Here is a 26,596-nt window from a genome sequence, read left to right on the forward strand (position 1 = left end):
CAGCAGCCCCCAACTGCTGGTCGCCGCCTTCCCGCCGCTGCGCTGCCTCTCCAGGTGTCGGCGGCGGCTCCTCTGGCTTGGTCGATCGGGTGGTGTGGCGGGTCGGGTGGAGCGCCAGCAGCCCCCAACTGCTGGTCGCCGCCTTCCCGCCCGCTGCGCTGCTCCAGATGTCGGGCGGCGGCTCCTCTTGGCTTGGTCGATCGGGTGGTGTGGCGGGTCGGGTGGAGCGCCAGCAGCCCCAACTGCTGGTCGCCGCCTTCCCGCCCGCTGCGCGTCTCCAGGCGTCGGCGCGGCTCCTCTTGGCTTGGTCGATCGGTGGTGTGGCGGGTCGGGTGGAGCGCCAGCAGCCCCCAACTGCTGGTCGCCGCCCTTCCCGCCCTTGCGCGCCTCCAGATGTCGGCGGCGGCTCCTCTTGGCTTGGTCGATCGGTGGTGTGGCGGGTCGGGTGGAGCGCCAGCAGCCCCCAACTGCTGGTCGCCGCCCTTCCCGCCCGCTGCGCTGCCTCCAGGTGTCGGCGGCGGCTCCTCTTGGCTTGGTCGTATCGGGTGGTGTGGCGGGTCGGGTGGAGCGCCAGCAGCCCCCAACTGCTGGTCGCCGCCTTCCCGCCCCAACTGCTGCGCCTCCAGGTGTCGGCGCGGCTCCTCTTGGCTTGGTCGTATCGGGTGGTGTGGCGGGTCGGGTGGAGCGCCAGCAGCCCCCAACTGCTGGTCGCCGCCTTCCCGCCCGCTGCTGCGCTGCCTCCAGATGTCGGCGGCGCTCCTCTTGGCTTGGTCGTGATCGGGTGGTGTGGCGGGTCGGGTGGAGCGCCAGCAGCCCCCAACTGCTGGTCGCCGCCTCTTCCCGCCCATTGCGCTGCCTCCAGGTGTCGGCGGCGGCTCCTCTCGGCTTGGTCGTATCGGTGGTGTGGCGGGTCGGGTGGAGCGCCAGCAGCCCCCAACTGCTGGTCGCCGCCTTCCCGCCCGCTGCGCTCCTGCAGATGTCGGCGGCGGCTCCTCTGGCTCGGTCGATCGGTGGTGTGGCGGGTCGGGTGGAGCGCCAGCAGCCCCCAACTGCTGGTCGCCGCCCTTCCCGCCGCTGCTCCTCCAGGTTTCGGCGCGGCTCCTCTTGGCTTGGTCATATCGGTGGTGTGGCAGGTCGGGTGGAGCGCCAGCAGCCCCCAACTGCTGGTCGCCGCCCTTCCCGCCCGCTGCGCGTCTCCAGGTGTCGGCGGCGGCTCCTCTTGGCTTGGTCGATCGGTGGTGTGGCGGGTCGGGTGGAGCGCCAGCAGCCCCAACTGCTGGTCGCCGCCTTCCCGCCCGCTGCGCGCTCCAGGTTTCCAGCAGCGCTCCTCTTGGCTTGGTCGTATCGGGTGGTGTGGCAGGTCGGGTGGAGCGCCAGCAGCCCCCAACTGCTGGTCGCCGCCCTTCCCGCCGCTGCGCAGTCTCCAGGTGTCGGCGGCGGCTCCTCTTGGCTTGGTCGACGGTGGTGTGGCGGGTCGGGTGGAGCGCCAGCAGCCCCAACTGCTGGTCGCCGCCCTTCCCCCCGCCGCGCGTCTCCAGGTGTCGGGCGGCGCTCCTCTTGGCTTGGTCGATCGGGTGGTGTGGCGGGTCGGGTGGAGCGCCAGCAGCCCCAACTGCTGGTCGCCGCCCTTCCCGCCGCTGCGCGCCTCCAGATGTCGGGCGGCGGCTCCTCTTGGCTTGGTCGATCGGTGGTGTGGCGGGTCGGGTGGAGCGCCAGCAGCCCCCAACTGCTGGTCGCCGCCTTTCCCGCCCGCGCGCGTCTCCAGGTGTCGGGCGGCGCTCCTCTTGGCTCGGTCGATCGGTGGTGTGGCAGGTCGGGTGGAGCGCCAGCAGCCCCCAACTGCTGGTCGCCGCCTTTCCCGCCCGCTGCGCGGTCTCCAGGTGTCGGGCGGCGGCTCCTCTTGGCTTGGTCGACGGGTGGTGTGGCGGGTCGGGTGGAGCGCCAGCAGCCCCCAACTGCTGGTCGCCGCCTTCCCGCCCGCTGCGCGTCTCCAGGTTTCGCGCGGCTCCTCTTGGCTTGGTCGTATCGGTGGTGTGGCAGGTCGGGTGGAGCGCCAGCAGCCCCCAACTGCTGGTCGCCGCCCTTCCCGCCCGCTGCGCTGTCTCCAGGTTTCGGGCGGCGGCTCCTCTGGCTTGGTCGTATCGGTGGTGTGGCGGGTCGGGTGGAGCGCCAGCAGCCCCCAACTGCTGGTCGCCGCCTTCCCCGCCCGCTGCGCGCCTCCAGGTGTCGCGGCGGCTCCTCTTGGCTTGGTCGTATCGGTGGTGTGGCGGGTCGGGTGGAGCGCCAGCAGCCCCCAACTGCTGGTCGCCGCCCTTCCCGCCCGCTGAGCGCCTCCAGATGTCGGCGGCGGCTCCTCTTGGCTTGGTCGTACGGGTGGTGTGGCGGGTCGGGTGGAGCGCCAGCAGCCCCCAACTGCTGGTCGCCGCCTTCCCGCCCGCTGCGCTCCTCCAGGTTTCGGCGGCGGCTCCTCTTGGCTTGGTCGTATCGGTGGTGGTGGCAGGTCGGGTGGAGCGCCAGCAGCCCCCAACTGCTGGTCGCCGCCTTCCCGCCGCTGCGCAGTCTCCAGGTTTCGCGGCGGCTCCTCTTGGCTTGGTCGACGGTGGTGTGGCGGGTCGGGTGGAGCGCCAGCAGCCCCCAACTGCTGGTCGCCGCCTTCTTCCCGCCCGCGCGCGCCTCCAGGTGTCGGCGGCGGCTCCTCTGGCTTGGTCGATCGGTGGTGTGGCAGGTCGGGTGGAGCGCCAGCAGCCCCCAACTGCTGGTCGCCGCCTTCCCGCCGCTGCGCGCCTCCAGGTTTCGGCGGCGGCCCTCTTGGCTCGGTCGTATCGGGTGGTGTGGCGGGTCGGGTGGAGCGCCAGCAGCCCCAACTGCTGGTCGCCGCCTTCCCGCCCGCTGCGCGTCTCCAGGTTTCGGCGGCGCTCCTCTTGGCTTGGTCGATCGGGTGGTGTGGCGGGTCGGGTGGAGCGCCAGCAGCCCCCAACTGCTGGTCGCCGCCCTTCCCGCCCGCTGCGCCTCTCCAGGTTTCGGCGGCGGCTCTCTTGGCTTGGTCGACGGTGGTGTGGCAGGTCGGGTGGAGCGCCAGCAGCCCCCAACTGCTGGTCGCCGCCCTTCCCGCCCGCTGCGCGTCTCCAGGCGCCGGCGGCGGCTCCTCTTGGCTCGGTCGTGATCGGTGGTGTGGCGGGTCGGGTGGAGCGCCAGCAGCCCCCAACTGCTGGTCGCCGCCTTCCCGCCCGCTGCGCGCGTCTCCAGGTTTCGGCGGCGGCTCCTCTGGCTTGGTCGATCGGTGGTGTGGCGGGTCGGGTGGAGCGCCAGCAGCCCCCAACTGCTGGTCGCCGCCCTTCCCCGCCCGCTGCTGCCTCTCCAGGTGTCGGCGGCGGCTCCTCTTGGCTTGGTCGTATCGGTGGTGTGGCGGGTCGGGTGGAGCGCCAGCAGCCCCCAACTGCTGGTCGCCGCCCTTCCCGCCCTTGCGCATCTCCAGATGTCGGCGGCGCTCCTCTGGCTCGGTCGATCGGGTGGTGTGGCGGGTCGGGTGGAGCGCCAGCAGCCCCCAACTGCTGGTCGCCGCCCTTCCCGCCGCTGCGCTCTCTGGGTTTCGGCGCGGCTCCTCTTGGCTTGGTCGATCGGTGGTGTGGCAGGTCGGGTGGAGCGCCAGCAGCCCCCAACTGCTGGTCGCCGCCCTTCCCGCCCGCTTGCGCATCTCCAGGTTTCGGCGGCGGCTCCTCTTGGCTTGGTCGACGGTGGTGTGGCGGGTCGGGTGGAGCGCCAGCAGCCCCCAACTGCTGGTCGCCGCCCTTCCCGCCCGCTTGGCGCGTCTCCAGGTGTCGGCAGCGGCCCTCTTGGCTCGGTCGTATCGGTGGTGTGGCAGGTCGGGTGGAGCGCCAGCAGCCCCAACTGCTGGTCGCCGCCTTCCCGGTCGCGCGGCGGCTCCTCTTGGCTTGGTCGCGGGTGGTGTGGCTCGGGTGGAGCGCCAGCAGCCCCCAACTGCTGGTCGCCGCCTTCCCGCCCCGCTGCGCTCCAGGTGTCGGCAGCGCTCCTCTTGGCTTGGTCGATCGGGTGGTGTGGCGGGTCGGGTGGAGCGCCAGCAGCCCCCAACTGCTGGTCGCCGCCTTCCCGCCCGCTGCGCGTCTCTCCAGGTTTCGGCGGCGGCTCCTCTTGGCTTGGTCGTATCGGTGGTGTGGCGGGTCGGGTGGAGCGCCAGCAGCCCCCAACTGCTGGTCGCCGCCCTTCCCGCCCGCTGCGCTCTCCAGGCGTCGGCAGCGGCTCCTCTTGGCTTGGTCGTATCGGTGGTGTGGCGGGTCGGGTGGAGCGCCAGCAGCCCCCAACTGCTGGTCGCCGCCCTTCCCGCCCGTTGCTGAGCGCTGCAGGTGTCGGCGGCGGCTCCTCTGGCTCGGTCGTGATCGGTGGTGTGGCGGGTCGGGTGGAGCGCCAGCAGCCCCCAACTGCTGGTCGCCGCCCTTCCCGCCCGCTTGCGCATCTCCAGGTTTCGGCGGCGGCTCCTCTTGGCTTGGTCGTATCGGTGGTGTGGCGGGTCGGGTGGAGCGCCAGCAGCCCCAACTGCTGGTCGCCGCCCTTCCCGCCCGCGCGCCCTCCAGGTGTCGGCGCGGCTCCTCTTGGCTCGGTCGTATCGGTGGTGTGGCAGGTCGGGTGGAGCGCCAGCAGCCCCCAACTGCTGGTCGCCGCCCTTCCCGCCCGTTGCGCGCTCTCCAGGTTTCGGCGGCGGCTCCTCTTGGCTTGGTCGTACGGTGGTGTGGCGGGTCGGGTGGAGCGCCAGCAGCCCCCAACTGCTGGTCGCCGCCTCCCCGCCCGCGCGTCTCCAGGTGTCGGCAGCGCTCCTCTCGGCTCGGTCGATCGGGTGGTGTGGCGGGTCGGGTGGAGCGCCAGCAGCCCCCAACTGCTGGTCGCCGCCTTCCCGCCCGCTTGCGCGCCTCCAGGTTTCGGCGGCGGCTCCTCTTGGCTTGGTCGTATCGGTGGTGTGGCGGGTCGGGTGGAGCGCCAGCAGCCCCCAACTGCTGGTCGCCGCCTTCCCGCCCGCGCGCCTCCTCCAGGTGTCGGCAGCGCTCCTCTGGCTTGGTCGTGATCGGTGGTGTGGCGGGTCGGGTGGAGCGCCAGCAGCCCCCAACTGCTGGTCGCCGCCCTTCCCGCCCGCTGAGCGCCTCCAGATGTCGGCGGCGGCTCCTCTTGGCTCGGTCGTATCGGTGGTGTGGCGGGTCGGGTGGAGCGCCAGCAGCCCCAACTGCTGGTCGCCGCCCTTCCCGCCCGCTGCGCTGCCTCCAGGTTTCGGCGGCGGCTCCTCTTGGCTTGGTCGATCGGTGGTGTGGCAGGTCGGGTGGAGCGCCAGCAGCCCCAACTGCTGGTCGCCGCCCTTCCCGCCCGCTTGCGCGTCTCCAGGTTTCGGCGGCGGCTCCTCTTGGCTCGGTCGACGGTGGTGTGGCGGGTCGGGTGGAGCGCCAGCAGCCCCAACTGCTGGTCGCCGCCCTTCCCGCCCGCTGCTGCCTCCAGGCGTCGGCGGCGGCTCCTCTTGGCTTGGTCGTATCGGTGGTGTGGCGGGTCGGGTGGAGCGCCAGCAGCCCCCAACTGCTGGTCGCCGCCTTCCCGCCCGTCTGCGCCGCCTCCAGGTTTCGGCGGCGGCTCCTTGGCTTGGTCGTATCGGTGGTGTGGCAGGTCGGGTGGAGCGCCAGCAGCCCCCAACTGCTGGTCGCCGCCTCTTCCCGCCCGCTGCGCTGTCTCCAGGCGTCGGCGGCGGCTCCTCTTGGCTTGGTCGTATCGGTGGTGTGGCGGGTCGGGTGGAGCGCCAGCAGCCCCAACTGCTGGTCGCCGCCCTTCCCGCCCGCTGCGCTGTCTCCAGGTGTCGGCGGGCGGCTCCTCTGGCTTGGTCGATCGGGTGGTGTGGCGGGTCGGGTGGAGCGCCAGCAGCCCCCAACTGCTGGTCGCCGCCTCTTCCGCCCGCTGCGCGTCTCCAGGTGTCGGGCGCGGCTCCTCTTGGCTTGGTCGTATGGTGGTGTGCGGGTCGGGTGGAGCGCCAGCAGCCCCCAACTGCTGGTCGCCGCCTTCCCGCCCGCTGCGCTGCCTCTCAGATGTCGGGCGGCGGCTCCTCTGGCTCGGTCGTACGGGTGGTGTGGCGGGTCGGGTGGAGCGCCAGCAGCCCCCAACTGCTGGTCGCCGCCCTTCCCCGCCCGCTGCGCTCCTGCAGGTCGGCGGCGCTCCTCTGGCTCGGTCGTATCGGGTGGTGTGGCAGGTCGGGTGGAGCGCCAGCAGCCCCCAACTGCTGGTCGCCGCCCTTCCCGCCCGCTGCGCGTCTCCAGGTTTCGCGGCGGCTCCTCTTGGCTTGGTCGTATCGGTGGTGTGGCGGGTCGGGTGGAGCGCCAGCAGCCCCCAACTGCTGGTCGCCGCCTTCCCGCCGCTGCGCGCTCTCCAGGTTTCGCGCGGCTCCTCTTGGCTCGGTCGTATCGGGTGGTGTGGCAGGTCGGGTGGAGCGCCAGCAGCCCCCAACTGCTGGTCGCCGCCTTCCCGCCCCCCTTGCGCTCTCCAGGTTTCGGCGGCGGCTCCTCTGGCTTGGTCGTATCGGTGGTGTGGCGGGTCGGGTGGAGCGCCAGCAGCCCCCAACTGCTGGTCGCCGCCTTCCCGCCCGTTGCGCGTCTCCAGGTGTCGGCGGCGGCTCCTCTTGGCTCGGTCGACGGGTGGTGTGGCGGGTCGGGTGGAGCGCCAGCAGCCCCCAACTGCTGGTCGCCGCCCTTCCCGCCCGTTGCGCTGCGTCTCCAGGTTTCGGCGGCTCCTCTCGGCTTGGTCGTATCGGTGGTGTGGCGGGTCGGGTGGAGCGCCAGCAGCCCCAACTGCTGGTCGCCGCCCTTCCCGCCCGCTGCGCCTCCAGGTGTCGGCGGCGGCTCCTCGGCTTGGTCGTATCGGTGGTGTGGCGGGTCGGGTGGAGCGCCAGCAGCCCCCAACTGCTGGTCGCCGCCCTTCCCGCCCGTTGCGCGCGTCTCCAGGTTTCGGCGGCGGCTCCTCTTGGCTTGGTCGTATCGGTGGTGTGGCAGGTCGGGTGGAGCGCCAGCAGCCCCCAACTGCTGGTCGCCGCCTTCCCGCCCGCTGCCGTCTCCAGGTTTCGCGGCGGCTCCTCTGGCTTGGTCGATCGGTGGTGTGGCGGGTCGGGTGGAGCGCCAGCAGCCCCAACTGCTGGTCGCCGCCCTTCCCGCCCGCTGCGCGTCTCCAGGTTTCTTCGCGGCTCCTCTGGCTTGGTCGTATCGGTGGTGTGGCAGGTCGGGTGGAGCGCCAGCAGCCCCCAACTGCTGGTCGCCGCCTTCCCGCCCGCTTGCGCGTCTCCAGGTTTCGGCGGCGGCTCCTCTTGGCTCGGTCGATCGGTGGTGTGGCGGGTCGGGTGGAGCGCCAGCAGCCCCCAACTGCTGGTCGCCGCCCTTCCCGCCCGTTGCGCTGTCTCCAGGTTTCGGCGGCGGCTCCTCTTGGCTTGGTCGATCGGTGGTGTGGCGGGTCGGGTGGAGCGCCAGCAGCCCCCAACTGCTGGTCGCCGCCCTTCCCGCCCGTTGCGCGTCTCCAGGTGTCGGCGGCGCTCCTCTGGCTCGGTCGTATCGGTGGTGTGGCAGGTCGGGTGGAGCGCCCAGCAGCCCCCAACTGCTGGTCGCCGCCCTTCCCGCCCGTTGCAGTCTCCAGGTGTCGGGCGGCGCTCCTCTGGCTTGGTCAGATCGGTGGTGTGGCGGGTCGGGTGGAGCGCCAGCAGCCCCAACTGCTGGTCGCCGCCTTCCCGAAACAAGGATCCAGGTTTCGTCGAAAAGGCTTGGTCGAAAAAAGTGTGGCAGAGTCCAGCAGCCCCCAACTGCTGGTCGCCGCCTTCCCCCTGGATTATTCAGAAATGAAGAGGAACACTTCAAGTACTCACAAAATCTTGCATACTTTTACACCCCTCCCTCCCTCCCTCCCTCCTACCTACCTATCCCTACCCTCTCCCCTTCCTACCTAACTATCCACCCCTCACATACACCCCTTGCATACACACAAACAATTGAGCGCGCTCACATACCATTTACACATACTTGCACAGGAAACTCTACGTCCATGCTCACTATTGCCCTCTTAATTGGAGTATGATACTCGCGTCAATACACACTTGGAAGTGCGCCGTTTGGGTCCGCTAATGACGCTGGTGATTAGCCGACGAGAGTCAGCACGCCCGAACGCTTTTTACAGCGCCGTATTTAGTCCGTTAGGGGCGTGGTGTAGTTCATGGAGCCAAGACTAAGTCGCCGTGTGAGTCTGCTAATGGCTCCAGGAACCACTCCTGGTCACCACTTTAAGAGGGACAAAATAATGAGCAGGAGCAAAGTTACTGCTGCTTGATTCGCGAGGATCGTGTTCCTTTCTTTCTGCTTCTCTTATCCACGGGATCTCTGGCATTTTGGCACTGGCAAACCCCAACCTTGTTTCCTGGACTGCAACTTTCAAGTGCGTCGACCCTGTGCTTAACAACTCTTGGTGATTGATGTATACCTTAGTTTTCGAATATGCCCTCTGGTGATTTCTGAAGACGTAGGAGGACGAAGAGGAGGAGAAGGATTCAGGCTTCAAGTCCAGCTTCGAGGAGCTTCACAGAACCTCTTGTTATTGTTATATGTAATGGATCCTGGCTCCGAATCCAGCTTCATGGGGGCTTCAGAAGACCTCGCGTTAGTATAGTAATAAACTGAAGACGTGAAGGATTCTGGCTGAGAGAGAGAGAGAGAGAGAGAGAGAGAGAGAGAGAGAGAGAGAGAGAGAGAGAGGTTGCCTCATGCGCATTTTCCACTGTCTTCTATCAAAGGCATCTTCCACCAAACCTCTTCTCTCTATATCTTCCTTCACTTTATCTCGCCACCTAATTCTCTGTCTCCCTCACGATCTTCCTCTAACAGGTTCTTCCCAAGCCCTCTTCACTCCTTCCTCGTCATCCATCCTTAACATATGCCCGTACCATCTCAGTCGGGACTCTCTTATCACCTCTGTTGTCTTTACTAAGCTGCTCTTCTTATTTCATCATTTTCCAATCTCTCAAACTTTACTTCATCTTTTATTCGTAGAGCCCATGTTTCTGATCCATACATTATTTAACACTGGTCTTATCACTGTGTTATAGATCTTGACTTTCTTGATGTGGCATTTTCTTATCACATACAACTCCAGCTACAGCTCTCCACTTTCCCCACGCCACTTTTATCCTACTCTCCACTTCAGCCTCACATTCTCCTTCTTGGCTTAAAGTAGGTCCTAACTATTGAAACTTTTCCACCTGTTTTATAATCGAGCCTCTTCTTTCTTGTATTACTCTTCTGTCTCACCAAAACCTTTGTTTTATTCACATTCACCCTTAAGCCACCAAAACCTCTGTTTTATTCACATTCACCCTTTAGCCACCCCTCCCTAAAGACTCCTGCCACTCTCCAACCCTTCTCTGTAGGTCCTCCTCATCCTCACCAGTAATCACCAGATCATCAGCGCACAACAGTTCCCACAGCACTTCATTCCTGATCTCTTCACTCAACACATCCATGACCAGCACGAACGAAAATGGTGTGATCCAACACTAACTTCGAAGCTTTCTGTTTTCCCAACTGCCAATATTACTTTTGTGCTCGTTCTCTGACACATCGTCTCGATCAGCCTAGCCAACTTTTCTGGGGCTTTTCTCATTCCTCAAACACCAAAAGGTCAATTCTCCTGCTTTCTCCACGTCTATAAATGCACAATAAAGCTCCTGGTTTCCCTCCAGCCCCTTTTTCAGATTAGGATGTCTTCAGATTAGGATGTCTATTCATTTTAGGGTGTCTTCAAATTAGGATGTCTATTCATTTTAGGGTGTCTTTAAATTAGGATGTCTATTCAGATTAGGATGTCTATTCAGATTAGGATGTCTTCAGATTAGGATGTCTATTCACGTTAGGATATCTTCAGATTAGGATGTCTATTTAGGTCAGGGTGTCTATTCAGGTTAGGATGTCTATTCAGATTAGGATGTCTATTCAGATTAGGATGTCTATTCAGGTTAGGATGTCTACTCAGGCTAGGATGTCTGCTCAGGTTAGGATGTCTATTCAGATTAGGATGTCTATTTAGATTATGATGTCTTCAGATTAGGGTGTCTATTCAGATTAGGATGTCTATTCAGGTTAGGATGTCTACTCAGGTTAGGGTGTCTACTCAGGTTAGGATGTCTATTCAGATTAGGATGTCTGTTTAGATTATGATGTCTTCAGATTAGGGTGTCTATTCAGATTAGGATGTCTATTCAGGTTAGTCTGTCGTCTTTTGGTGTCTGTGATCTGATTTCCTATATATATATATATATATTATATATATATATATATATATATATATATATATATATATATATATATATATATATGTGTATGTGTGTGTGTGTGTGTGTGTGTGTGTCTGTTTGTCTGTCTGCCTTTGCGTGCAAAATGTCCTCGCTTGCATTTACTAATACATAACCCAGTTTATCAAGTAATGGACTGCGTAGGATTGCGCTCGGAAGGGATAACATTATTATTATTATTGTAGTCGACAAAAGACGAGTGCAATTTTATTACAGCCGCTCGCCGCCCCCTTTTATCGAAAGCGGAGAGAGAGAGAGAGAGAGAGAGAGAGAGAGAGAGAGAGAGAGAGAGAGAGAGAGACAGAGAGAGAGAGAGCGCCATTGTAAAAACTTGTCGACCCAATCACCGAGATTGGATTAGGGTATGAATCGGAAGGAAAAAAAAAAAACAAGAAATAGGGGCAGCGACAGGAGAAGCCATTGGGCCATTCGTAAGATTTGCCGAAAGGGTCCTTGCAGGACCTGAAGGAACATCCCCCAACCCAACTCCTTCCCCCTTTCCGAATTTTATGCCTCCATAAAGACACATTAATAAATTCCTCTCCAGTTGCCTTTGTCTGTCGGATCTTTGAGCGACAGACACGAGAGAGAGAGAGAGAGAGAGAGAGAGAGAGAGAGAGAGAGAGAGAGAGAGAGAGAGAGAGAAGTCTTTTGAGATCGAACGAGAAAAGAAATTTTGAAACTAATTTTTATAAGTCTTTTGCAGATCGAACAAAAAAAAAATTTTGAAACTAATTTTTATAAGTGGTTTCTTTCTTTCTTTTTTCTTTCTTTCTTTCTTTCTTTCTTTCTTTCTTTCTTTACTTTTCAAGTCACTGTCTTGTTAATGAAAAACGCCATTATCAGGAAGTGATTTCCGTTGATTGATTCATTACCATCTGCCTGCATAGGAGAGGAATTTCTTATTTTCATCTTTTCTGTTGAAGATGTCAGTCACAGAAATTATCTCTATTGAAAAGACTGATCAACTGTTGGGACGTTTCTTACCCCGGACATTCTGAAGTAATTTGAATCAAATCTTCATTATAGTAAAGCTTTGAGATATAAAAAAAAAAATTATTTTATATGCATTTTTCACAGACAGTAAAATTCTCTTCATATTTTATCTATGATGGAGACTTGATTCTCGAAACACAATTTTGTTGTTTTCTAGACTTGAAGCCTTCGCTTTTATTTATTTGTTCATTTATATATTTAATTATTGTTTATGTTTACATAAAAAAATAATCCCTTCCCAACATTTGTTCATTTATATATTTAATTGTTTATGTTTACATAAAAAAATAATCCCTTCCCAACCTTTTGATGTTCATTTATGAAGCTTTTGAAGTCAAGTACAGTTTTATACAAATCACTTGTCTTGTATTTTGGTTATCCGTTGATGATGCGTTCCACCAAGATACAGTTTCTCTCTCTCTCTCTCTCTCTCTCTCTCTCTCTCTCTCTCTCTCTCTCTCTCTCTCTAAGGCTTCAGTTTACATCATTTATTGTGAGCGTTGATTAGGTCAGATTTTAGCGTGCTTGGGGAAGCATTAGTGTAGACGGGAGTTTTAATACTCTTAGTTACTAAACGTAGGTTCTCATGCATGTGTTTTAAATACAGTCATTTTAAATCTCTGTGCGTTTTTATTCAGCGTCTTTGAAAAAGCAATGACAGCATTATGATGTACGGTATGTGAGGTGTACACACAAACACAGTTAGACAGTTACAGAAATACAGTGAATTCAAACATTCCCATTAAATATTTCTGTAACTGTCTGCCAAAAAAGAAAAGCTATTTCCTGTCTATTTTCTGTATACCCTCATTCTCAGACTCTTCCAACGCCCTTTACTATTAATAACGACGCGAGGAAAATTCTATATTCAGCCAAGAACGACGGATGCCGTTTGCAAGCGACTGAAGCGGATATTTTTCGCAATTAAGCGCGACCCAAAACGAATTATAACTGCGGACCTCTTCCTCATTAGCAGAGAGGCTAAATTTTTTTTTTTTTTTTTTTTTTTTTTTTTTTTTTTTTTAGGCCGATTTTCTAATTGGCTCTGTCCGTCACCCGCTCCGTCAGTAGTGCAGCGCCCTGGCTGGATTTGTTTCTGTTCGTTGGCTCCGTCAGATGAAAAATGGCTTGTTTACATTCCTCGAGAGCCCTTCGAATGGAATGCTCTTCCCGCTTTTACAAACCCTTCAGTCTTAGGAATGCGTGATCGTAATTAAATTCTGTTGGACTTCATGAACTTCTGTTGGACTTCCTGAATTGAATTGAATATAGAATTTAGGCCAGAGGCCAAGCACCGGGACCTATGAGGTCATTCAGCGCTGAAAGTAAGATGGAAGAAAGAGAATATGAAAGGAGGTACAGTAAAAGGAACGAAAGGGGTTGCAGTTTCTGTATTTCGTCTGTATTCCGCAACAAATAATTTCTCATCTTTCACTCTGATGTCCGTCCCTTCATTAACTACCTAATCTCAAGCCTAGCATTAAAAACAAATATTTTATGGGGGTTCATTGGTACTCTCAAACCTTCCTGACCCCTCAGTATTTCGAGACCTTTTGTCTGTGTACGTAGGAACATAAAAAGATTCATGACCAAAGCTATACGTAGGCTCTATGTTCATGTCTGGTCAAGATGGTTATCAATGAATGAGTCACCCAGCTACTATTTATGAATGCTGATTTTGAGGGAGGCAGAATCTGTTCAAGATGCTGAAGGAGATCTTTTTGTAGATGTGTAAATGTTGGTACGTGTGCCCTGAATTTATTTTGGACGGGAAATTGATTTGTATTTGTATTGAACTCGGATGCTTTGATGCATTTTCGTTAAATGAAGATTATTTTGTCGAGGTGTTGAAATATTTTAATGACTTTTACTCTCTCTCTCTCTCTCTCTCTCTCTCTCTCTCTCTCTCTCTCTCTCTCTCTCTCTCTCTCTCTCTCATGTACACAAGCACAAAAATATCTTGAGTTTATACTTCCACTCATGTGAAGTGATTCTCTCTCTCTCTCTCTCTCTCTCTCTTCTTCTTCTTCTTCTTCTTCTTCTTCTTCTTCTTCTTCTTCTTCTTCGTCTTCTTCTTCTTCTTCAACTTGGTTCAGACTGACAGCGTCATAATGGTAGAAGGTTGTACACGCAAATAACATCAGTTAAACATTCGGCCGCTTGTAGGAGTTTGTAAATATTCTTTCTTTAGTACCAGAGTTTTCTTTCCTAATATATATATATATATATATATATATATATATATATATATATATATATATATATATATATATATATCATAAAAATTTATGCCCAAAGAAAATTTGTACTTAGTTAACCTCTCAAATTTAAACAGAGTTTTATGATAGATTATTACGTCTATCTTTGTGTGTGTGTAATTTCAATGTGTGTGTGTCTGAAAGAGAGAGAGAGAGAGAGAGAGAGAGCCTGGCTTGACTGCTCACGGTAGCATCCTCGTGGCATGTGTGGGAAGGCACAGATAAATCAGTGTTAATTGATCTGTCGCTCATGGAAAGCCGAAATCTTGCGGCCGTTGGACCTCTCTCTCTCTCTCTCTCTCTCTCTCTCTCTCTCTCTCTCTCTCTCTCTCTCTCTCTCTCTCTCTCTCAACTCGGACAAAACTTGTAATAATAAATTTATCTCTCTCTCTCTCTCTCTCTCTCTCTCTCTCTCTCTCTTCTTCTTCTTCTTCTTCTTCTTCTTCTTCTTCTTCTTCAACTTGGTTCAGACTGACAGCGTCATAATCGTGGAAGGTGGTACACATAATTCCGCATCATTTCATAAACAATTGAAATATATTCCACCACAAGCAGAATATTCCCTCTCTCGTGTATATACTCCTTCGTGTAATATTTTTAATCTCGATATTTTTGTCCAGCAAAACTCTCAGGTCAGTCGGTGGAATTGTTCATCTGTGAACGACTTTTAACACAGTTTCACTTTTCAAATGACTTTGGCCGCTGGGACTATTACGATAAACTCTTCTTCTCTTTTTATTCTTCCATGATTTAAGTATTTTTTCCATGTTTTTCTTTTACGAGAGTGTCACTTTATTGAATGCAGTCTAGAAAATTGAATGCTATTGCGTTTCATATTTGCATTTTAACCAGAATTCACAATTATGTAGACTTATTACTACAGTGGATATGTGAGCGCATTATAAAATAATGATTATAAGTAATGAGGTGTCTAAAATCTACAACTTGTTAAACTAATAATAAAAATATTTGTTGTTGGACATCATCATACTATCATTATTAACTTTCGGGGCATTATAATACAGATATTACTACAGTGGATATGAGTGCATTGTAAAAAAAAAAAGTATAAGTAATGAAATTTATAAAATATACAGTTGAAAAAACTAAACAGTTATCGTAATACTTGTTATAGAGAATCACCACACAACCATTATTAACTGACTGATTCGTTGTCGTTCCCTCCGCAGATTTCTCAAGTGCTGGGCCACAATGAACACTTATACGTCAAGCTGCCCCGTGGCTTTTGGAGCGCCCACGTCGTCATAGGCGTCACGGTTACTATAGAGGCCGCCCTCCTGCTTCTCACGCCCTCCTGGGCTGCCAGCATGGGCTTGATGCCCCCTCTAGATGACGACGATGCCACCTCAGCTTCCCGAATGGCAGGAGCTGCCTTGGCAGGTAGTACTGAAGTGCTTACGTCGTCAGTGCCATTAGGCGTATGTGCGCTTAAAGTATATGGTTACGTGCTCTGTAGATAGAAATGATCAATTTAGAAGGACAGAATACAAATGAAAAGAAACATATATTTAGAGACTGATAAATTTAGAAGGACAGAATGCAAATGAAAAGAAACATATATTTAGAGACTACTATCTGAGACATGAGATTACTTAAATTTACTTAAATTCAAGCATTCTATTAGACTGCGTCCACTGACTGTACTCTGTGAACAGAAAACGGAAGTTAAGTTTGATTTCACAGATGCCCGTTTTCTATTTTGTAGTTTGTGTTTTGTATTTTTGTATTTTACAGCGGCAGTGATGGTCCTCGCAGACAAATTACAAAACGTCTGCTGAATAGATAAGGGATTTGTATAATTAACAAATTGACATAGCAAATTGTATGTCGCTTCCTTTAGGCATGAAACAAGTTCGAACTTCTTGGGAATGGTCTGTACCTAGACCGTGGGTCTACGACGCAGACGTACAGTAAAGCTTGACACTTGTAGTCTGTCTATTATTATTATTATTATTATTAATTATTATTATTATTATTATTATTATTATTCCAAACGATGCTTCACAGCACTCTCCAGAGTTCCCAGGTTAATCTGTAACCCAGACGCCATTATTTCCTCTTAACTAAAACCACCAATATCTTCCAGGCCTCTGTGTATTCGTCTGGTCTCTCCTGGGAACGTCTGACAAGCACTACGCAAGAACCATGCTTCTTTCCATGCTCACGTACCACGTACTCGCGGTCTGCGTGGCAGGTGCGGCTGCTTTAACTGGGGTAAGGAACTTTATGTTTAAGAAAGTTTGGGAACTTTTAATGCTCCTCCCTTCATATCCTGTGCGTTAAAGCTAAAATACCCGTAGAGTATTTAAGGTTAATCTGTTATTTTTATACATTTTCGTGTGTCCTGTCTTTTACATCATGTATGGCATTTAAAGCACTTGGTGGGTATGTAATGAAGTATTTTTTTTTATAAGAGATGGAATATCTTAGCAGTATTCAAGGAATATCCTATGCAATATCCTAGGAATATCTTAGGTAAATATATTAGCATTATCCCAGGAATATCCTAGTCAGTATTGAAGGAATATCCTAGGAATATCCTGGACAATATCCTAGGAAATATCCAAGTAATATCCCAGGGATATCCAAGTAATATTCTAGGCAGTGTCCTAGGAATATGCTAGGAAATATCCAAGTAATATCCTAAGAATATTCAAATAATATCTTAGGCAGAATCCTAGGAATATCCAACTAATATCCTAGGAATATTCAAGTAATATCCTAGGCAGTATCCTAGGAATATCCAAGTAATATCCTAGGAATATTCAAGTAATATCCTAGGTAGTATCTTAGGAATATCCAAGTGATATACTAGGCAGTATCCTAGGAATATCCAAGTATATAATATCCCAGGAATATTCAAGTAATATCCTAGGTGGTATCCTAGGAATATCCAAATAATATCCTTGGAATATTCAAGTAATATCCTAGGCAGTATCTTAGGAATATTCAAGTAATATCCTATGCAATATCCCAGGAATATCCCAGGAATAATATTCTAGGAATATCAAGTAATATCCTAGGATTATTCTTGGCAGTAGCCAAGGAATATCATAGGCAGTATCCAAGGAATATCCTGGACATTATCTGAGTAATATCAATAGCAGTATCCAAGAAATATCCTAGGCAATGTCCAAGGAATATCATGGGCAGTATCCAGGGAATATTCTAGACAGTATCCAAGTAATATCGTGCTTTTTATTAGATCATACTGTTCCCCCAAGTATTTTCATAGCAAAATCTAACTGAGCACTTATTCAAGTCCTTACTTTATAATTTATGGTAAACAGAAGGAGGGATCAGTGATGGATTTTCCAGTCTTGTAATGTGTCAAATGTATTGTGTCATTCCCTATACAGGAATTTTCAATAATATTCACAGTTCTGTGAATAATTGGCTTTGTCCCCTAGTGTTGAGCCTTCCCCCCATCCAGATATGCAATTATGTTTCAGTATGCAAGATTGATCTGGATCATGTGTTGTTATAATCAGTTGTCTCTTTAATGTGCCAAATAATTTTCATGGGTTATCATTCAGCACTAGGTAAACTGTGTTAAGAAAAATATCCTGTGTCTAGAGAGTTTTAAATCTTGGATCAACAAGATCAGGGCATCCTCTTTATTATTTCATTGGTATGTTACTACCCCTTAATTTTCTCTACAAACTTGATGAATGCCCAGCTCCTTGAAGTAATGGACAAACTAGCAGTTTTGGGAGGATAAAATATGAATAATTATTAGAATTATCAACAAATTTGGACTGCAGTGGAGTTCGCTCCCTGAGCAGGCTAATACTTCATGCAGAAAAAGGTAATTGATAGTACATGCATAAAAAGTAAGCCTTGTAAGTTGTTCTTGATTACAAACCCTCATTGGGATAGCAGTCACATCTTTTGTATCATTATCATAGATGAGACGGAAATCAAGTGGAGGCATACTATATTTACAAGTTATAAACTGAGCTAGTCGTGAACCAGATAGGTCAGAAAGAGAGCCATCAGAGCACGAATGGGCCAGCATGTACAATGCTTGTGAATATCCTCGAAGGAAAGATGGTGACAGGGTTCAAAAAAATATTTAGTAAATGGCTCTGTAGTGATGGAAGAGAAGTTTTCTGTCTCAGCCAGGGATATTGCTGAATGTAGTCTTCGACATGTTTTAAAATCACTCAGTTCTGTTCATTACCTTGATGATATTGCTATATATCAGGTAGCTTCATGCGCTCCATCAGTGTCCCTGATGCTTGACAGAAATATTCATGGAGAAAATGAGTCTTTTATGTTTGAGCTCTGCTTTGTGTTTTCTAATGACAGCAGTAGAGAAACTTCTCCAGTTAAAGAGGATTCTAAATGATGATTCTTTGGTAAAGGAGGTGTATGTTTGTAGCATTGAAACTTGACGACAGCATGAGGTATGAATGAAATGTAAGAAGATAGTGGCGGTATTCTGTAATTGTCAGGATGTTGCAGTCACTCCAGACATGAGGGTAGAGAAGAGATTTTTAGAAGCAAGGAAACTTTTTCTGGCTAGTCTTTGGTAGCAGTTTATTATGCAGTAAAGATAAATTTAGGGCGTGCTTCTTTTTGAATCAGTTGAAAACCATGCTCTAACTGACTCCATGTGGATCAGTAAGTAATATCCTTGAACTCTTTAGTCTCATGGAAGACCTTCTGGAATATTGGGATTGGCAGGAAGAGCTTAGCCATGTCCACTGATTTTGTTCCATTGACTTATCTTCACTAACTTTTGGGTCTCCCAGTGACAGTTGTCTGGGAACACAGTGATGTGGATTTCTCCTTTTCTGTAGGAACTTAACAGTGCTTATTTATTTCATTTTGGAAGGAAAGCTTGATTACTTGTCCTCCCTCTTGTTCATGCAGTGCACCAGATGTGAGCTTGGCTGTTAGGTCTTGACTTCTTGCAAAGTAATCCCAGGAGCTGCACAACACTTCTGCAAAGCTAATTAGCCAAGTATAAAAGGTAGTTTAACTGTATCACTTCACTACCTTACAGCTAGTTCATTTAAACTGAGATATGTTTAATGGTTGTACTTACTTTTACTTTTGTAATTGTGTATGGATTGAATATCTGTCCACTAAACCCCTGTGTATTTATCAGGGCCTTCCAGTCAAGACCCAGGTCCTTCCACATTTTTCCACCTGCTTTCTCTGCTGCTGGAAATTGAGCGTCCTGTCACCTGCTTGTTTTGCTGTCCATATAGGAAGACATTCTGGCAACTCAGTTGCAAAACCTACTAGAGAGTTTGCAGCCAGGTCCCTTGATATATTCATTGTTCTTTTACCATCCATGTTCACTTTATGGCTTGCAACAGAATTGGTGGACATGGTCATGCTGAGGATACCAGCCCCTATGAAGCTGATCATCAGAGGACTTGGTCTGATACCAAGCCTGTTGCGACTCAAGCCTACAGAAAACTGTAAAAATAAACAAATCTCCCCTTGCTATCTATAATGATTTGTATATTCTTTTAAAAACACAAGAAGGTAATCAAAGGGAATGTTACTACTACGATATAGGTATAAATATGATTACTGGATTAGTAGAAAAAACTTGTATAGGGATATAAGAATATACTACTGTACTGTATATGTAGTGATAATGCAAATAACCTTCAAAAGAAACTGTTAGTCACTTGTTGAAAAGCAGGGTATTTTGATTATTATAGACTCTCATGGTAAGTTATCTGTTATAGCTGTAGTTTTTCCTTCAACAAGTAAGATTCTTTGCAACATTTTTCAATTATGTTCTTGCCTTTGATGTTTAGTAATGAACAGAGAGCCAGTTATGCTGTCATAGCTGCTTTTTAAAATATCAGTACATCTCTTAATTTCATGCATTACTGTATTCAGATTAAGAATAGCATAAGGCTTGAGGTGTGTCAAAAGTTCTAAGTAAAGGCCAGATTTTAACAGCACCTCATTTTCAGGAGAATGGCGAAGGTACCAAGGGAAATCGATTGGCAGCCATCACTGGAGCAAGGGCTACTATGTGTCTTCTCTGTCTGGCATACTTCTACTCCATTGGTGAGCCTACCTTTGGAATACGCAAGTCCACATCCTACATGGAATTACCAAAAGATGAATGCAAGAAGGACATATAACCCCACCCTTCTTTTCTTATTCTTTTTCATCTTGTCTTGAAAATTTAGATAGGCATTGATGCTTTGAGTGTCTATACTGTCTTGAACTTTTGTATCTTTTCTCTATGACTGTGTGTATGACAAATAGCCTTTAAAATTCACACACAACATTTGTCTATTACTCAGTCTACCTGCAAAAATTCTACCATTATGTTGTTCTAAGTAAATGAGTAGATAAGTGTATAAGATTTTCTAGTCAAAGATTGAATATCGTATGACATACTGTGCAGCAATCTCACCATTTACATATTTCAAAAACAAAACTTTTTATATCAGCAAGATACTCCAGATGCATTCTTAGAATGCATAGCTTACCAAATAGCAATGTTTGTAATTAATTTGCCTCAAACTGTTTTAATCTCTTCTCCCATTTGTTCCAACAAACCAGCTATTATACATTTCAGTTTATCCTTTAACATCTTATTTTTCTTTTCTTTTTTATTTATGTTGTCTTATTTAGGGTGCATAAACAGTTTCTAGTCCTAGAAGTGATATTATACATAAACGCTTGAGAGTGCCAAGCTCTCATCATGAGTTAAACACATTGATTTTAAGGTACTTAAAATTCTTAGAAGTTGGGGAAATCTTTCCTTTATTATTTAGGACCCCCGATGTACCACAGAGTAATAGTGGTACTGAACTTATATCACTCCATGCAGCTTTAATCATACAGTATATTAAAAATGCAAATTGTGAGGGAACAGTCAGGGTAATTTAGTTTATTTTTAGTTATGACAATAAGGTTTTGTCATTCGTACATTCCAGAGTATATTGCTCAGCCTGTCCCATTCATGTAATATAATAAGAATAGATTTTGAAATTTATTTCTCACTTTCATTATGCTATGTTTGGATGCTAAGTTGTGCATGGGATAATGGAAGAACATATTTTATTTTTATCCTAATTCATCAGTTTTTAAACATGTTATATTTATTAGTAAAGATTTTGTATCATTTTCAGTAACATGTACCCTGTTACCTCAGAGGTATGAAAAATATACCATTCTCTAGATATCAACCTTAAAACTATCACCTTACATATTTATATTTTCTCCTGCGGACGAGGAAGGTGCATAGAGAAAAGATGTTTTATCTGTTATGATTGGTGTTAGAAAACTTAGTTTTTACATATCTTTTGAATGTATGCATTTAAAAAGCTTTTCATCTTTACTGCCCACTTTAGTTATTACATTTGTAATGTGTGACTGCGTCTTACAAACATACAGATATTGTTCCCTTGATTACTTTATAGTCAGCCCCTGGAACACACTCACTCATTCTCTGATTTGCTCTGAGTTGTAATTAGCTCCTCTGTTAGTGACGCAGCTCACTTAAAGACTTTTCTTTTATATGTCAAAATCCCTTTACTGTATAAGTCTTTGCCTTTTCTCACGTCATTGAATGATCTCAGCGTAAATTGAAGTTAGATAAGTGCTCTTGCAATTAACACATTTGGTTTAGTTAAATTAAAGTACCATTCTATTTTTATTGGTATAAGGTACACTTCTCATTATTTATTCTGATTATAGTTGGAAAATTTTTTTATCCATGGTGATTTTGGAATCAGAGGCTTATTACTTCTTATATTACGGTGTTTAGATTACCATATTTTTCCAAGTTTTTAACAATTTTTGTATGATGCTGCAACATTTTTTGCGTATGTAGAAGGTGCTTTTCTGGATATTTTACATTTTTGACATTTTCAGCTATTTTTGTGCCGTTATTGAAGGTGATTAGTACTCATGATATCTTTTTTTCTTGCTATATACTTTGAGTCCCTTTTTTTTATTAAAAAAATTAATTCTGAATCTTATGATGACAGTTCTTTGCTTTATATATTTCCTTTTATTCTCCATTTGTTTCTTTTGCTTTCATTCGCTTCATCTGTTCATTCCATTATTCTTTAAGGTATGGGTTCATTAGTCAAACATTCCCCAACTTTCACACTTTTCATGGGAGCCGTGTTTGTTGTTTACAGAGATATGAGCAGTGCTGATTATGATGATGTTTTCTTTAGTTTCAGAATTCCAGGTTACTGGTTAAGTACTGTAAACGTAAAGAAGCAACAAACTGTAGTGATCCCAGTAGGCCTACTTAATTTGGCTTCAAATTCTAAATTTCCAGGAACTTCTATTTCAGCCAGTTATTAGCACACATATTTTCATCTGTATTCGCGTTGTAAAAAAATAGACAAATGTTTCTCATATGCTTGAATATTTCATGTGCCCAGAATATGAAACATATAATATATATGACAACACTTAGTTTCTTGATCAATATTTTAGGTACACTAGCAAAGTTAGAGGTATGGTACGCTGTATTAACTCGTTGTAGAGGTTTTTATTCTCTTTACCCACCCCACGTTGGATTACACAAATATCAGTGACATGTAAGTTAAATGAGATGTTAGCCATATTTTACATGTACTGTACCAAAAGTATTCTGGATATTTCAGTGTGTTTAAATAAGAGTAGTTTTTTAGTGTTACAGTACCGTACAGTGGATGTATGTACTGTATAATGATACGTACATAGCTAATCATATTCTCGCAGTAATACCACTAAACTTTGGTGATTTTGTTACTGTATTTCCTGTGCTTTACTGGACAGAATGGCATACTGTGTACTTTAGGCAACTGTTGCTTAATGCAGTAATATGCGTGGCAATGCAGCCTGTTTCAGCAGTATTGTAGTTCTCTTTGAACCTTTGGGTCTTGATAGGCTGGGTGTATGAAGTGTTAGTTTGAGTTTGCCTAACTGTTTTGTCTGTTCACTGTATAGGACATATTCTGTGTTCTGTACGCTATTTGCAGAAACAACAATAAGTTGAAGAAATTTGAAGGAGGTTTAATGAATGCCTCGCTGAATTCCCTACAAAGATAAGAACACTTACACCTCAGTTACTGCCATTTTGAGTTCAGGAAATTACGACAGATGAAGTCATTTTAAGAAAATTTTCCTTTTCCGCATCACAATAGAAACACAATTGAAAACATTACATTTTATCCATTGGATCATTAGTAGCCATAGTACCTCATTAATATCGATGTGTTCGCCACAGCGAGGCCAAACAACAAGAGCAGATAGTTATATTGGTCCTCTACACATTTTCACGTACTTAAATATATTGTTGTATATTTTGTTTTCTTTATGTCAGTATCATTGAATCACTAAATAACATCGTACTGCAGCAAATGATATAGAACTGTTCTAGTCAAATAACACTACCTATAATCATTTTAAGCCCTGGCAAATTTACATAAAACTTCTTAATCTTATTAAAGAAGGATGACTAATGGAAATGTACATATTTTGATTATCGATCAGCATACCATGAATAATGAAGTATAGATCACCAGAAGCATCACTTTGTGCACTTCTTGAAATTCTAAAGCAATTATTTTTCTTAAAAATAATCTTTTAGATTTTTTTTTACAACAGGGCTTAGATTTCTTCAGAGATGAAAGAACTGACTAATGATAATTCTTCAGAATAAGCCTGGTACACTTCGTTGATCACACCTGGCTAGGGGTCTGATACCTTAATGTCAATTGCCCCCAAACACTTTCATTGTCAACCACTGTGTATACTTTTATATCTTGAATATATGTTAACTAACCCTTAAGAATTAATCTTACTCCTGCTTTTCATAACAGTTGTTGTTATAAATTTCCCATGGTTACTTTTAAATGAATGGTAAAAGCATACCCTTATTTACAACATGACAGCTTTATTACAGAGCAATTTTAATTTCGTATCTGTTCACTGTCAGACATTTGCACAAAAAGTTTTTGTATTTTTGTACTTATTTCAGTTATAAAGTGACTCCCTGTGTTGCATGATTTTTACATGAATTATTTAAAGCTTCAAGACATTTAAATAAGTTTACAATTCCTGAAAGAGATGTTAGTCTAATACTTAGGTACTTGAAATACAAAATTGTGTGGCAGCTGACATGGAAATTCTACTTGGATTTTCAGTTCTCTTATGAAGAAAGATTGAACACAGTAGTTTAATACTGAAACACTGTAGGAGTCTCTGGAGTTAGGAAATGTTTCTGTTAGCAGTTTTTACATGTTTCAATTATGTTGTACATATTTTACAGTTTATACTGAGATCTGTAGTGCAGTCTTGAATATACAGTACAGTTCAAGCAACACCTCAGCCGTAGAAGTATTTTTTTCTGTTTTGCATTAAGCAAAACAGAAAGGAAATTTCTTGTCACCAAATAAGTACAGTACTTGACATCTTTGCAGTTGGCTAACTGGAGAGTAGACTTGGAAATTTTGCATCACTTGCAAAAGATGTGATTGTTTTTCAAATATGTGTATATATAGGTACAGTCTAGAATTAAAATGTTTAAAGATAAGCATTTTAATTAGAATTTTTATCTGTAGGCACAACAGTAAGCTCATGCAAGAACTTCACATTGCCATTCCATTTCTCAATACCATTTTTCTCTTATAAATGATTACGAGGGTCTTCAGCACCGTAAAGAAAAGTAAACCTGTTCGAAAAAAAAACTTGTTGGTTTTCACTTTTTTTAGTTTCGTTATGTAAATCACTGATGTAAAGTTTTCCAGAGTTTAATAAGTATAACTAATCAATATCTCACTTCTGTAAGTAAGTACAGTAACTGCATTTTGCATTGTTGCATGTTTAAAATTGTTGTCAATATGTATCTTTTTCCTTTATCGTATTTTATTTCAGTAAGTGAAGTACAGGTAGAACGTCTTACAGACAATGCAGTAATGATAGCCTCTCTTTCATATCTTTGTTAATTGTCACCGTGTAGGACTTGTACATAACTGGTATTTTCTTTATGTATAATTGCAAACATTTCAACATTGAGATTCGGAGAAAGAAGAAATGGTATTGATATAAATTTAACCCATTTTATTGGTGTACTTTTTATTTTGTAGTTACATTGTACTCAGTTATCACATTGAACACGAAAAACTATTACAGTAGCTGTAAATCTTTTCTGTTACAGTAGCTATAAATCTCTTCTGTTAAACTTCATATAACACAAATATCTGTAATGTGTCACTCATAATTCATAAGGACTGTAAATGACTTTGGAAATTGGTAATACTTTTGTAGATCTGATACATTGGGTCCCTTTCCTTTCATCTGAACCATTGAAAGGAAATGCTCACAAAATTCAATGCGGCAAACAGAAGCATTGGCTAATTTAATAGAAGTAGATTTTCAATATGGGGATTTTTAGCTTTTCTTTTCTGTGATTTGTATGTTCTTGAGTAGTTCTCGTAGCATCATCTTTCAAGCACTATAAAGTTCTTGTGGCTGCAAGGTTGTGGAAAATTTGTCCTTTTATGTTCTATATACTCTTACTTTCAGAATTTTTATCTATTACATACAGTCACTGTTGTATAGTAGTAGTCTTAATCGTAGTCTTACTAGAACCATGTAACTGTACAAATGTACACTTGAGTATGTATCTTGCTGTTTGTTTTTGAGAGACTCCAGGAATATTTTATTGGTCAAAATTATATTTTGCCATGATAAGTCTTTCTTAAACAAAGGGCAATTAAAAGAATTGTGCAGACTGTTAACTCATAAACTGGTAGATAATCAGATAACCTCTTCGAGTAATTTATGACATTTTCGGATGTATATAATCGCTTTTCCATTGTGTAGACCTCCTTGCTGTTAGCGATCTGATCTGTCTGTATACCACATGATCAAACATTCTATATTTGAATTAGTTTTTAGATCTGATATTGATTTTGTAACTCCTTTCATTCTAAAAAAAGAGCATGGGTTACTGACAGGGTCATTTTCAAAACATTACATTAAAACGACCAGTGCTGAACAGTTTGTGCACGTTTATATTAACTGCATGCTTTTCTATTGCTGTTACTGTAAATGTAACAGGCTTATTAATTGCCTGTTGTCTGTTAATACAAGGCAAAATTATCACCGTTCTTTAGAGTGTTTCGACCAGTTCCCTCTTATGATTGGCTCTTACGAAACGAAACTAATTGAAATATAAAATGTATTATGAGGCAAGGATATGTGGAGTAATAACAGATCACAATGCAGTATTTTTACTAGCCTTATTGCACTCATTTTTCCAATATGCCATGTATGTGCTGTAGTTGTATGACTTGATGGTTCAGTGTTAACAGGATTTACTAATTCAGGCAACCCAATGCAACCCATTGTGTATTAACAATGTAATGCCTTCGCTTATACTTTGAGCATTTTCTATGTCATTCATTATCAGTTATAGAGCATGGTTGTTTACTGGTGTTATTGAGGAATTGTTATTCCTTATTTTCATGTGCAGTACAGTACTTTGTTCTTCGGTCTGTGCTGCAGAGTGAGAAGTATTTTATTAAATGCACAAGTAGTGCTCTCCCATTGGCATGCAAGGTAATGCAAATAATCACATTTAAGTAACTTATTATTGTAAGAACTTTCTCTTATTTGAATTGTAACCATGATTGAAAGTTGACCGCAATAAGGACCCCTCTCTTCTGTCTTGAATGTATGTGATTTCCTTATCATTGTAGACTTGATAATCCTTGTGTTTCTGAAGGCACCCCAATAATTTTAACATTTCAGTGGAACATTTCTCATACACAAAACCATTAGATTTTTGCATACTGTTGAAATTTGAATTTATTAATGCCTCAAGTTACAAAAAAGCATTTGGCATACTGTTGGCTCTGGGAAAACAATTGTTTGATTTACAATTTTTTGCCGTTATGATATTCGCTCCGTAAGAGTGAATGTTATGATTTAAATACTCTACAGTTAAAATTACTATACAAGTAAAATT

At 46.9% G+C, this 26,596-nt stretch overlaps 1 protein-coding gene across 4 annotated transcripts in view; it reads left to right on the top strand.

Annotated features, from left to right (window-relative positions):
* Nucleotides 1–26,596, top strand: part of LOC136835622 (tumor protein p53-inducible protein 11-like) — a 255,681-nt gene that overhangs the window by 216,931 nt on the left and 12,154 nt on the right. For all 4 annotated transcript variants that reach the window (XM_067099391.1, XM_067099390.1, XM_067099392.1 and 1 more), the window contains exons 4-6: nt 14,802–15,012; nt 15,719–15,846; nt 19,578–19,674. In XM_067099391.1, the coding sequence (XP_066955492.1) occupies nt 14,802–15,012; nt 15,719–15,846; nt 19,578–19,674 (436 nt within the window). The remainder of the gene's footprint in view (nt 1–14,801; nt 15,013–15,718; nt 15,847–19,577; nt 19,675–26,596) is intronic.

The sequence above is a fragment of the Macrobrachium rosenbergii genome, chromosome 55 (assembly GCF_040412425.1).
Source record: "Macrobrachium rosenbergii isolate ZJJX-2024 chromosome 55, ASM4041242v1, whole genome shotgun sequence".
Taxonomy (NCBI): domain Eukaryota; kingdom Metazoa; phylum Arthropoda; class Malacostraca; order Decapoda; family Palaemonidae; genus Macrobrachium; species Macrobrachium rosenbergii.